The 13,290-nt window shown below is 38.3% G+C and overlaps 1 protein-coding gene across 1 annotated transcript in view; it reads right to left on the bottom strand.

Annotated features, from left to right (window-relative positions):
• The window catches only part of SEMA3C (sema domain, immunoglobulin domain (Ig), short basic domain, secreted, (semaphorin) 3C), a 51,750-nt gene extending 48,568 nt beyond the window's left edge, over positions 1 to 3,182 (bottom strand). The window contains exons 1-2 of the mRNA XM_010283616.1: positions 3,009 to 3,182; positions 632 to 694 (exon numbers count right to left, since the gene is read on the bottom strand). Of these exons, the coding sequence (XP_010281918.1) occupies positions 632 to 694; positions 3,009 to 3,098 (153 nt within the window). The 5' untranslated portion in view covers positions 3,099 to 3,182. The remainder of the gene's footprint in view (positions 1 to 631; positions 695 to 3,008) is intronic.
• Between the last annotated feature and the right edge of the window lie 10,108 nt (positions 3,183 to 13,290).

The following is a 13,290-nucleotide window of genomic DNA, read 5'->3' as shown; positions in this document are numbered from 1 at the left end:
GAAATTATCATCTGATCTAGGTCCTTTGGAAGGTGTCTGTGTTTAGAAGGGAAAATAGCTATGGGGCAAAACGACTCAGGATAAACTCTACATGGTCTGTTTCCCGTGACTCCAGAGATCATCTTTACCTCCTTCTAGTAAAGCATACTGGTTTCCAGATACTTATTTGGGCATTGTTTTGTGGAAGCAATGGAAAGAGGTGTTTGGGGTGTTCCTGAGTCTGGGGTCTTCAGGCTGCAGACAGTGGGTATCACCCGCCTGTAGAGTCCATCTCTGAGGTGAGCAAACAGCCAGAGCACTTCTCCACACCACCAACGGATCACCAGGCTTTTCAGCATCATTTCCAGGACATATCTGGAAAAGTACTACTGTCTAATTTGACTAGTAATAAGAAATAAAGTCAAGGAAGTGGACAATGCATTTTTTTTTTTAATTTGTGGAAGTCTGAAGGTGCATTCTATTTACACGGTTTGTTTTTTCGTAAATTCGCTTTATCGTTTGGTCTGCAGAGAATTTAAAAAGCAAAAAAACCACGTCTTTAATTTTGTTTTTGGCTGCACTCAAGGTGCTCTTACTTTATTGCCAAGTATGTAATTTGTGTATGTGTATGCATGTACATATTATAACTTACTGTAGGATCTTTGCCAGCCATTTTGCACTCTTCAACCTTGTTTGCTGACGCTGGCCAGAAAATCTACAAGGAAAGAAATATCTTTTAATTAACGTATTTGTTACATAATTTAAACAAAACATTTCACTGCCTAACTTACACTAATAAGTTAGTATTTTGATAACTTTTACAACTTGATGATAAGACAAAAAAGGATTTTCATTGGTAAATGAAAACAACTTTCTCTCTTAGCATGCAGTAAACAAGATAAAGGCACAGGTCTTTGGCTGATATAGGTTAATTTTATGAAATATTTTTAAGATGAGTTAATCAATTTACTTAAATTTCTTTCTTCTAAATAAGAGATATTGTCATCATCATTGTCTAAATTACTGTCTGTCTTTACTTTTTTTCTTCTACTGAATTTCTAGAAATTGTTCACACATTTCTTTACGAGATATCTTGCACTACAGACAGTTTTCCGACAAACACCTCAATGTCTGAGTGTTTATCTGATCTATACTCAAACACTGCAGTTATTGAGCTTCTTCCATTATTTATTTTGATTTTGAAATAAAAAGATATCCATTAGAGATCTCTCCCTAGAAATTTAGTAGGTGACAGAGCCTGATAACATTTAGCCTCGAGATAACATAAATAATAGCAGTAAAAGATCTCCGTGTCTATATATACATACATATATATATGCAGAGTTGTAGATATGTATGCATATGTACACAGGGTTTCTATAATGGTGTAAGATTAGCAAAGTGAATCTGTTATGAAAAGAAATAAACAAATGAAAGAATGTGCGGAATTGCAGAGACTGCTTCTGAGCTTAACACTGGGTGACCACATTCGCTGCCAGAAAATTGCAGGTGTTCTTGCTTTCTGTTGATTTTTTTGTTATTATTCTTATTTTTCAAGGCCTAAATAGACTGTTGAAGTGCCTCACAGCTTTATACTGCGGAATATGTTTCATGCGACAGAAGCCTTCCTACCTAAGCGAGCTCTGTGCAGAATCAAACAGGACCCGCTAAGGGAAGGCTGAAGCCGTGCAGGAGCACAGCAGCTCCCGGACAAGAGTGGCTGGATCACTGGTGAGATGGGAATTAGCCAAAAAGGTCACAGAAGCTGTTTCAGATCAGAGAAGGTGGCCCCATTCCAGAGGAAGGTTTCTGTACCCTCAGGAGGAGGAAGGGCGCGTTCACGCCGTCACACGAGAGGCATTTAATTTAACTGTGCAAGTTAGACTCAGCCTCCCCAGACTCCCTGAACAATCAATTCAGGTAGACGGGCATGTCCAGAGCGTGAGCCTAATTTAAGTGCTCTTAATCACCCGCCAGCAGGGCCTCTCTCTCTCTCCTGACACATTAAAAGCCTTGCCTCTTAAGGAAGGCGTTTAACTTCGCTGCTGCAAGCTAGGTATCTCTGCCCCTTGATACTCCCGAGGTACAGTAATAAAGCCTATAGATTAAAGGACCAGATGAATTTGGTAGTACAAGGCCTATACGGTATAATTCAAGGTAGCGTTGTAGCTGTGATAATCTAAAGATAGGCAAGGCAAAGTCTGTAGAGAGGTAATATCTTAATAGCCAGGCTTCTGGGCACACAGGTACTTCTGCAGGCCACCTATTTTAAAAGCAGAGAAGCTGGATTTGAACTGGCTCTGGGAACAAAAGAGGAATCTCTGAAAGTGGTTTAAACATTTGATAAATCAGTTCTTTTCGTATACAGGCTGCCTACAGTTTGGGGAGGTGGAACACCGAGAGTCCTTCGAAAACGACATCTCGATAAGGAAGAGAAGAAGCCAGAACAGATGTGTAGTTAAGAGGGAGATGAGGGTCACAGTGTCTAAAAAAAAACCCCAAACAGGAGGTGTCTCAGCTACCCAGCTGTAGAGAGCGGGCTGACTCAGACATAACAAAAGATTGGAAAATAGTTCAGCAATTAGGCTTCAGAGCACAAAACAAGAATAAATATAGTTGAGGGTTGAAGGCAACTCTGTCTCAGTTGCTTTTTGCCCATGGCCTGAAAATGATCACATGTTCCTTACTGTTCCTTACAGGCTTCTTTTAAAAGCGCATCTCTGAATTATCCTAAATCTTGGAGAGGAGTAGAAATCATCAATCCAGACAAATCTTCCTTATGAGGCCAAGACGTTCTGAATGTCACTTCAAAACGAGTACACGGGTCAGTTGTTAGACAGCGTTTGAGGAACAGCCATGCTAATAGTTTGTTCATCTTGTATAACACATAAACCAAGGACTAACAGTTCAATAACATTTGTGCCTGGACTTTTGTCTGGTGCAAAATAATGAAATACACATTTTTTGTCTTAAAAAGAAAGGCATATATTAAAGCAACTTTGGCTTCTCAAAATAAATCTTGAACTTACACTGAGAGGGTCCTGGCTTATATTATTAATATTCAAAGACAGAATATGATCTTTGCTGCCCACGTAGATACGATCCTGATCTTCATCCATCAATAATATCCTGTAATCCAGGGGACTGTGGGATATTCTGTGATATTCAGAGGTTTTAGTTTCTTGCAGCTCTGAAATGGTAAATACAACAAGTTAGTAAGGTGGTTCAGTTACCTTTCTCACTTCACAACTGCATTTCTTTCTAAATAAAGGCATCTTTGAACACAAGTGGAGTCAATAAGAGAAGGAAAACCTTTATCAGACACTTGGTAATAATGTAATGGTTGAGTTAAAACAAATTTCCCTTTCCCGGTTTGAACGCAATCTTTTTATACATTAAGTAGCTAGACATAACTCATAAAAATCAGGCATTGCTGTTATTCATTCATCTAATTAATTTTTATTTTAATGGATATGATTATTTACAGCTCTGGCTTTTAAAGAAGATCATAAATTAATCAATGTATTTGATACATTTTGAAGTTTATGACAGCAGAAAATGCACAAGATCAATGAAAACTACATAAGAACAGTGTACTTTCTTTTCCTAACAAGGGGCTTCATAAGAATAGTTTTTTATCATTTTCAAGGTCGAATTTTTTTTTAGTTCTTTATCACAATGCATGGCTTATTAAAAAGACAAAAAAAATGTATTCAGTCAAGCCTAAATGTGTCCATTTATTCAGTTTGTTTACGGGATTTGGATCAAACTATCAAAACTGTAGAACTAGCTATTTTTTTCCACATAAAACTTTCTTCAATGAAGTGAAGTGAAAAACTTCCTTTGATCTCAGCAATGCAGGATCAGGCCTGTTACAGGAATAGCACAAGCATCTGCAATATAAGTATTACTTGCTGCCCTTGAGAAAGCTCAGCCTTCCTGTCTTTGCCTGGCCAATATATTTTGACGCCCACTCAGATTATTTTTTTTTTCCAATAATAACAGAAAGGATATTTCACAAGAGCTGAGAATGGAAAAACAAAACTTTAATAATCAATTTCTCCTTATTCAAATATTTAACATATAATTATGCTTTCTGACTTCATGAGCATTATTGTGTTCCCTGTGACTCTAAAAGAGTGGCAAATACACAGTACACACGAAAATGAAGCCCTCTATAAATGTTTATTCATAAATGTAAGAATTGAGTCCATATCCCTTTTGCAAACTGTTTGTCTGGGACAATATGGCTTGTCACTGTTGCTAAAGCCTAGTTTTTGCTAAAAGCAAAGTTTTTGCTTATTAGTTCCCTATAGAAAAGAGTTGATGTCTTATCCAAAATTAATCATCTATGCCTTTTAGACTAATAAATTAATGTGGGGTTACGTTATTTTGGAAAACAAAACTCTCAAAAATGTTTTTGGATATTTGCTCTGTCAAAAAAAAAAAGTGTGCCTAAAGTAGGCACTTTCTATAAACCACATATTTAGCTGGAAGCATAATTTTTCCTTTGAAAATTTCTTGGAGAGCAATTTTTCACAAGCTGTAGACAACATACAGGCAAGGGCTGCAGTCTTAGAACTCACACATGTCTACTAGAGATTTAATGATTGAGAGAACACTTACCAGAACATGATTTGCATTGATAAATACGATCATAGAATCATAGAATAGTTTGGGTTGGAAGGGACACATAAATCCTCTTAACTTTTATCATGATTGTTAGTTTCATAGGAAGATGAAAAATATCTTCAATTACTGAAAGATATGATGTTTTGATTCACTTAGATGTGTGACAGCTTTCAGGAGCTAAGGGTTGCCTACCTGCATTTATTATGTTAATATTAAAAAAAAATAACAAATAATATTTCCATTTCATATGTCCCTCAACAGAAGATAAACATACAATCAAGATTTACAGTCTGCACCTAATAGCTTAAACTGAAACAATACTCATTAAATATATATGAAAATTGTCCACGTAATTTTCAGAAGTCTTTCTTCAGTGCTTGAAGAATCAATTGTTTTACTGCATTTTGAAAAAATCCTCCCTGTAAGCTTTTGACTACTATTCTCAAAGGCACCAGGGAGACTCACCAGCACAGTGCTATTAAAATGCAGTCCCTTTGCCCTCTCTGAAATTCTCAGACTGACCTTTCATAACAAGCCTGAGAAGCTAGCGCTCATCCCTTTTCCTGGTGGCCTTATTAACTCTACTGTAATATTTGGCAGCTGTGAGGTGAAACTTAACCTCCTCATAACTGTATATTTGATATCCTAGGAAAGCACATATAAACTGGGAGAGGCAGCAGTTTCCTGCACAACACGGGGTAAATGTAAGTGCGGTGATTGCACAATAAGCCATAACTGAAATAAAAGGTGACCAAGATCATGATGGGCGTTCTTAAGCAAGAGACAAAACCAGAGATATTTGATTTCCATGACTTTCATTTATTAAAATCCATTGTTTTCCTGGATTTTGAACATTTTTGTAACGGTATTGTTCTTTCTAAGACACCTGAAGGGTAATCTGTCTCCATGAAGCTGCTGATGAGGAGAATACCTTATGACATGCCGCTAGACTACGGAAACTCAACGCCATTCATAAGAGGGAAGAAAATCCCTGAAACAAATACTGTCATACAGATTTATTAGTTTTATTTCTTTCAGTGCTGAAGCTCACAGTTTATTAGCCTCCCAGGGCTATGGGGAGGGAATTTATAATTAATCAGATTTCCTTTTCTTTTAACAAAATTTACCACACAATCACCCAGGAAAATTTGATTTCTGAAAGATTTACTATCTGAATGCTGTTACTCGGAAAGAGCAGTGGCTAAAAACATGCTTCTCATCTCCAAAAGTTTTTGTAAAAAAATGATGGAAACATTTACTGACCTTCAAAGTAAATTCTATTCCATGCTTTGGGAATTTAACCAAACATTCAAAGCAGTAAACCCTGTACGGAGAATGATGTTATGGACAGCTCTCTGTGAATATTAAAAATTTTGTTTGGCAATAAAAAAAGATTATTCTATATTTCATATGCAAATACCAATCATGTTTAATGATAAAATAATCTTTGTTCATCAGTCAGTGAATTTAGTTTTGGCTTTCCTCAATGATAAAGCCAATACCAACTTGATTCTTAGTGTTAGAAACCTGATTTTAGAAGACAGGTTATATAGGTTTTATCCCTTTTAATGAAAAACAAAAGCTTCAGTGAACTCTCTCCCCCAAACTATTATTATTATTTTATTATGATTATGATTATAATTATGATTATGATTATTATTATTAAACTGCACATTTTGGAGATCCCAATGACCAGGAGTTTTCTCCGTACACAGTGTACAGCTTACTGACAATTAGGCAGATTAACACCTACACTTTAATTATCCTTCTAATCCACCACAAAATTTAATGCAAGTATTATTTTTTTTAAAAGTTGTATTCTCACAGGAGAAACAACAAAATATTTGTGTAATATCCATTATTAACATCACAAAAGCCTTTGTAACGCTTAAAACTCATTGTGTTGGCCAGAACAAAACAAATTACAGCTATCACAGACTGGAAATCCAGGAAGGTGGAGATGTCCCCCCCACTGACACCCTGTTATACCAAATTGTCCAACCTGTATACGGGTATATAAGCTAGATCCACTCATCAGGTTGTCCTCTGAACGTCTTATCTAATCACTCAGCATCAACCTTTCATCACTCCTTAGTTCAAATTCACTGGTGTCGCAATGCTGAAAACACAGCCTGACTTTCCTAATATAAGGGATATAATTATCTCTAACGTAAGACAAGACCCTAATATAAGCGACTTCCTCAGTAGATATACTAATATAGATGTTTGATACATGTATTATTGAAACTAATACAATTTTTAGCAGGACCTTCCCAAAATAAAGTTATTTCCTATTCGCAGACCCACATAACCACTTGTTACTGAAAAGTTCAATACGATCAAGAAATCGTATTGCAGAGTTTGGTAAGCTACAGCCGTGGTATGCAAGCATCCCCAGCCCAAGTTCAAAGCACTGAGTTTATCCACAGATAAGCTGTGGATAAACTATGATACGTGAAAGAGTACGCACAGTCGTCTCTGCTCTGTACCATCTCTGGGCTTCCAGCCTGGCAGGGCTTCTCTGAGCAAATCTAGGATGCTCTGTCAAGCTTTAATTTAGGATCCCCTGTCATAAAGTACAAGAAATAACATGTTTTCCTCCTCTTCCCTGCTGGCGTAAGGATTCAGTCTCAGCAAGCCGTTCATGGGGAAGTTCAGAGCAGAGGCAGAGATTTGGTGTGCGTGCCTCAGAAAAGCAGGAGTAGAGCAAAGCCATCCAGTCTCACACGCGGCACCACAGCGAAGGGGAGAAACACAGCTTTTGGGAAGGATGGGCCACATCTGAGGGAACCTCTGTTGCCCAAATGGGCATGGATTTTATGTAACCTTAGTGATTTGGAAGCCAACAATACAATGCCATTTTCTTTGATTCCCTCATGGGGCATGGGGTCCACAAACAACAGGCCTTGTGCACATCTGGCAGTAGGCTTGACAATATTAGCTATTAGTTAAGGACAATGGAAAACACTCTTAAGCCTCATTAAACCTTCAGTTTGTGCCAATAAATATGCCAGTCCATGCCAAATGTGAAACTGCAATGCAAAATCTCACCTTCTAGGAACTGGAAGGAAACCAATTTTCCTTTTTCTTTCCTCTTCCCCCCCTCCTGCCTTGAAATACATATTTAAGTAGAATGATATTTTTACTCAGAGTGTCAAATGGAAATGGCACCCTTTTACTCACAGGTCACTTTTGAACAGGTGAAAAAGTAATTTGCATATATACATTTATAGAGAGACTGTACATAATGTTGCTAGCATTGAAAGGAATGTTTATATATTTAAAAAATATGAGTGGTATCTGCAAAGTTACAAAAAATAATTTGAAAAAATGCTTCAGCCATGAGAAAAGCTCTGTTTTATTTTAGTTGAAATATTTTCCTTTATACTTTGCATTGACTAACTTCTCTGTTTTGTACCTTATTAGTAGAAAGAACTGGAAAATATCTATTTAAAAGATTATTGGATTTAATAAGATGCTGATAATTTTAACTATTTTTATCTTGACCCTATTTCTAATTTTTTAGTGTAAACAGATGGAACAAATAAGTGTATTATTTCTATACTTTACATAGTACCTGTGGAAAGAGTATGCTATTATAAAATTGCTTTTCAACTGTGTAAGGATGCGGTGTGACTATTTGTTTAATTTTATGTATGGAAAGAGAACAAGGGAAGTCTGAGTATTTCCTTTCAAAACTTCAGAACAAGTCACCCTTGCACTGTCGATATTCCTTTTCTTTGAAGAAACCTATATTGATTCCTTCTACTTGAAGGGGTGAGATAAGAGAGCTGTTACAGCATTTTGCCGCTGCTCATGCAGTGTTCAAACTAAAGTCCAACCTTTGGCCAGCTCTGGCGTGAAGCGGATTATAAATGGGTAAGCAGTCATTTGGCCAAAGAGCCATGAGCAGCCAGATGTGCTACTAGTCAGTCCCTTGTGTGCCTTAACCACACGGGGCCCAAAAAGCTCAGGTGGACCTTTGACCTTTTCTTTATCTCTTTATCTCTTCTTCACGCATGAGAAGTCTTTGCACTTTTTTTTAATGCTGTTAGAATGAGATTTGGTTTTTTCTATAAGGATGTAATAGGTTTATAAGGACTGGATATCACAGATGTGCACACTTGCTAGTTTCTGAATCTATCTGAAAGGTTTTTAATTACATTTTTATTTTAAAAAAAGGAGAAAGTGAGAGGGAAGAAAATAGATTTACAAGTGCTCATAAAATCACAGGTTAACTAATTAAGAAGATCACTTGGAGGATAGGGAAGAGGGGAGTTCAGACAGTACAGGCTGAAACAGGAGCCCTCTCTGCCCAGACCTAAAATGTATAATTTGCTAGAAGGAAGCTTAATTGCTGTATTTGGAATGAGAGTAAATAACGCGGAAATGTCAACGATATCTATATAGGATCTGGTTTAAATATACGCCTTGAATATTTGTTAGTATACTTACTAAATGAGTTGAAAATGGAACTTAAACATTACTGGATTGAGATAGTGCAGTCTTTTATAAATAGAAATAATAGCACCAAGGTGAATTCTTTGGAGAATCGGGCCCAGAGGTAGCTCTAGCATGTCTGAAGAACAATCTGTCACCTTGAGCAGCTCAACATACACATTAGGAGCAGTAAAACCCTCAATAGCTCTTTGTGAAGGGGACCATGTGTTGATAGGAAAAGACATACCGGTTAATAGTTGACCTTAAGCAGAGCGCTTACATATGTCAGCAGATGAGTCCTTTTTTTACAGTTCACAAGATGCACAGATGTCCTAAAATAGTGGTAACTCATAGACTTCAAAAAGATCACAATGGGCTATTAACTGGCTTTTGATGTTGGGGCTTTGTAAAAGTTGTACTGAAAGGGGAATCACTCATGACAGAGTGCTGTTTTATTAAAACTATCAGAGAATTTTTCATCTTTGATTTGCTACTTTGAAGAATGAAGAAGGAGGGGCTGATCCACTGAGGTGTGGGCAGCTGCCAGTTTTGTGCGAGAGGAATGTGCTTTCTAAGCAAAGGCAAACACACGACAAGAGAAAGTCACTTACTCGTATGTGGCAAAATGTACTAGCATGGCTTTGTGGCACATTCATCAACCCAACATACCCTACAAGGTTAAGCGCGTTTTTATTGAAGCTTTACATTATGAAGAACAGGCACTATTAAAATGCTGTGGGTTTTTTTTTTACTTACACATATATTGTCATGACGAAACCAAATCACATTCCACAATAGAAGCCCCACTCCGAAACAAATACGGAAAAATACATCAACTTTTTCCAAACCGTAGCTGCATAGCTATTCCACATCTTGCCAAATTCCAGTATTGAGATTCCTTCATTGAGAATTATGCAAGACCACCCACACCCTCCAACCAGCCAGTCTCGCTAGGCTGTAGACACTTCTTGGCATAATTTTCAGATTATTTCTCCACTTACTTTGCTGTAATAAACCTGGAATAACTCCTCTGAATTTTCTATAGGTATTTCAATAAAAACATTGAAAAGTGTGCTTCTTATTTTTTAATAAGTAGTGTGCAGTTATAATTTTACTGGTCATAAACTTTATCCTTTTATATAATTACTGTTTGTAATTATATAAAATTTTTTGGGTTTTATTCCAAAAGATGTCACAAATACTGGCACTGTTCAGAACTTTCCAGAAGAAATTATCTGATTTTTCAAATATTACCTTGCTCATTTCTGCCCATTATTAACCCGTCCAGGCTTTATCTCATTTTTGGATCCAAAACCAAAGAGACAAATTTAGCAAGCATGGAGAGACATAAAGACAGGCCAACTGGGCTTAAGATTACTGCAGCTGAGTTAGCCACGTCAGATGGGAGCCAGCCTTCTCCCTTGTGTATAAAGAGCTCGTCTATAGCAGCTCCGCAGTGCCCAAACTGCTCTCCAAGAGTTGTAAGCTGCATACTTCAAAGTCTGCAGAGTTATACAGAGTTTACCCTTTTGCTTCTTTCCAGCAGACATGGAGAGGGTCCTTGCCACATTGCCTAAGGCTGCACAAGCTCAACCCGTCTCACCAGCCTGGGTGAACACAGTGGCTTTGCCACTGGTGCTCGAGATGTTTTTGTTTTCCAGATGCAGGAGTCAGAAACTATCAGTTGCCAAGTATGACATCATTTTTGAGATGGAGTAAGAAAAAAAGCCACACCCGTGGAGAAGTTGGACAAATTTCACATTATTTTACTTCTTCTGGGAGCAGTATATCTTTTCATTGTAATCTCTTGTGTTTTCTCTCTTACTCTTTTTTTCTAGTGGACGAGCAATCACCTCACTGCAGGAACGGCTGTGCCTTCCTCCTGCGATGCTCAGTCACGCAGAGACGTGTTCCAAGCAGCTATCAGACTAACTGGCCAGCTGAAGTCCTGAGTGTATGCAGACACCAAAACTATTTGATCCAAATGCAAAGGAAGATATGACAAATGGAAGACAATTAATTATTGTAACTGTCTCTCTGAAAAATTAATTACAAACTGAAGCTAGCGCTATGCTCCAACTCAGAACTGGGCAACAGCATGAGACTTGTGAGTTGATCTCCCAATTCATTCATCTTCATTCAGTTTGTTGCTAGTGGGTTGACCTCTGGGAGAAGAATGAGGTCTGAGTGGACTTCTCATTAGTTTTGCATCTCATTAGGCTGTTATTTTTGTGATAAAAAGAAACCTTTTTTAGGCTTAGGTTTGGGTACCTGACTATTTACTCCCCACAAACTGATGTGGCAGATGATGTCAGCTGGGATGTTTTTGAATATTGGGGAGGGATAGAGAGAGAATCAGGGAGAATGTAAGTAAGGTTGAGTGAAAGGTAGGTTGTTTTACTGCTATAATTGTCTGTCTTTGCAAGTTTACCTTCCTATTTCAGTGTAAGAGTGTACTTTGAAGGTTTACTGAGGTAGCCTGTATACAGTGAAGACATAATTTGCCCTTTGCAAAAGTGACAGAGGCAGCTACTCCCCAAATGCGCAGTTTTGAGGTCTTAATACATTTTCATTGGTATACCATCAACCGTGCCTCTGAACAGTAGTGAAGAACTATCAAATGGTGAAAAATAATCAACAACATAAATAATGAAAGTATGAGAGCAGTCTCTCAACTTCTTTTCTGACTGAAAAAGTTTTTCACATCAACTCACATTCACAGTCTTTCTTTTTCTCTCTGAGAATACTGTTGCTAAGCTGCAGAATTACTCTTGCTGCCAGAGCTAATAAAAACTCATTGAGAAAACATAGCTCAACCACTGAAATATTTCATTATTGTTACTGTAATAAAGTAAGAACCCACTTCGTTGTGGTGAGGCAGAGGAACCCTTTTCATTATATTCCTTTCTCTCCTTCAAAGAGCAACCTCCCCAGAGATTCAGCCAATCTCTGTATATCTAGGATTGGCATGACTGCCCTTGCTGCAGTAATCCTTGCCTTTACTGATGTTACCAACTTTAGCTGCAATTTTAGCAGCTTTATCCACAGATCTGCTTAAAACATATTGGTCCTTTCTTCGGCAGTCACTTCCCACCCCTACTCTGTATAGAAAAGAGCAACTTCACATATGCAGGCTTAGTTCATTATTATGGTTTGCAGCCCAGAAGGCCAACCGTGTCCTGGGCTGCACCCAAAGCCGTGAGGCCAGCAGGTTGAGGGAGGGGATTCTGCCCCTCTGCTCCGCTCTGGGGAGAGCCCACCTGGAGTCCTGCGTCCAGCTCTGGAGCCCTCAGCACAGGAGAGACATGGACCTGTTGGAGCGGGGCCAGAGGAGGCCACCAAAATGCTCAGAGGTATGGAACACCTCTCCTGTGGGGACAGGCTGAGAGAGTTGGGGTTGTTGAGCCTCGAGAAGAAAAGGCTCCAGGGAGAGCTTATTTAAAGGGGGCTTATAAGCCCCTTCTTATGAAGAAAGATGGGGACAGACTTTTGAGCAGGGCCTGTAGCGATAGGACAAGGGGTAATAGTTTTAAACTAAAAGAGGGCAGATTTAGACTAGATCTAGGGAAGAAATTTTTCACAGCGATGGTGGTGAAACCCTGGCCCAGGTTGCCCAGAGAGGTGGTAGATGCCCCTTCTCTGGAAACATCCCAGGTCAGGTTGGACGGGGCTCTGAGCAACCTGATCTAGTTGAAGATGCCCCTGATCACTGCAGGGGGGTTGGACTAAATGACCTTAAAAGGCCTTCCAGCCCAAACTATTCTATGATTCTATGATTCCATGATTCTGTTATCATTTTAATCAAATTAGCATTAGCTATCAGGCAAGCATCAGGCATAAAGAGATGAAGCTAAATCCCAAGTGTTTAGCTTTTATTCATTCTTCAGTAAAATAATGCAAAATTTACTCATCTATGAGCTGAAGAAGGCTTGGAGAGCGGTATTTCACATTCCAAAGAACTTCATTAAGAAACTCACTTCAATGGAGTGGTGAATTAAAGATGGTATTTTTAGACAGAGAAAATTCTAAATACAAAGGGATGCTCGTAAAAGAAGCCAAGCTGCCTATAGCAAAAATAAGGAAAGAGGTATGTGGGATGGTGGGCATCACATACAACTAGGTAAACTACTGCTTCCTTTTTTAGTGTGTTTTCTTGTTTCCTAGCAGTGTCAGCATGACAGTCAAAGGTATGCATATACCTAGTGTCTGTATACTCTTGTCTATATATCAGATAATCAT

This window comes from Phaethon lepturus, unplaced genomic scaffold (genome assembly GCF_000687285.1).
Source record: "Phaethon lepturus isolate BGI_N335 unplaced genomic scaffold, ASM68728v1 scaffold5883, whole genome shotgun sequence".
Classification (NCBI taxonomy): domain Eukaryota; kingdom Metazoa; phylum Chordata; class Aves; order Phaethontiformes; family Phaethontidae; genus Phaethon; species Phaethon lepturus.
The sequence above is the reverse complement of the archived record's forward strand: the minus strand, read 5'-3'. Positions and strand labels throughout refer to the sequence as shown.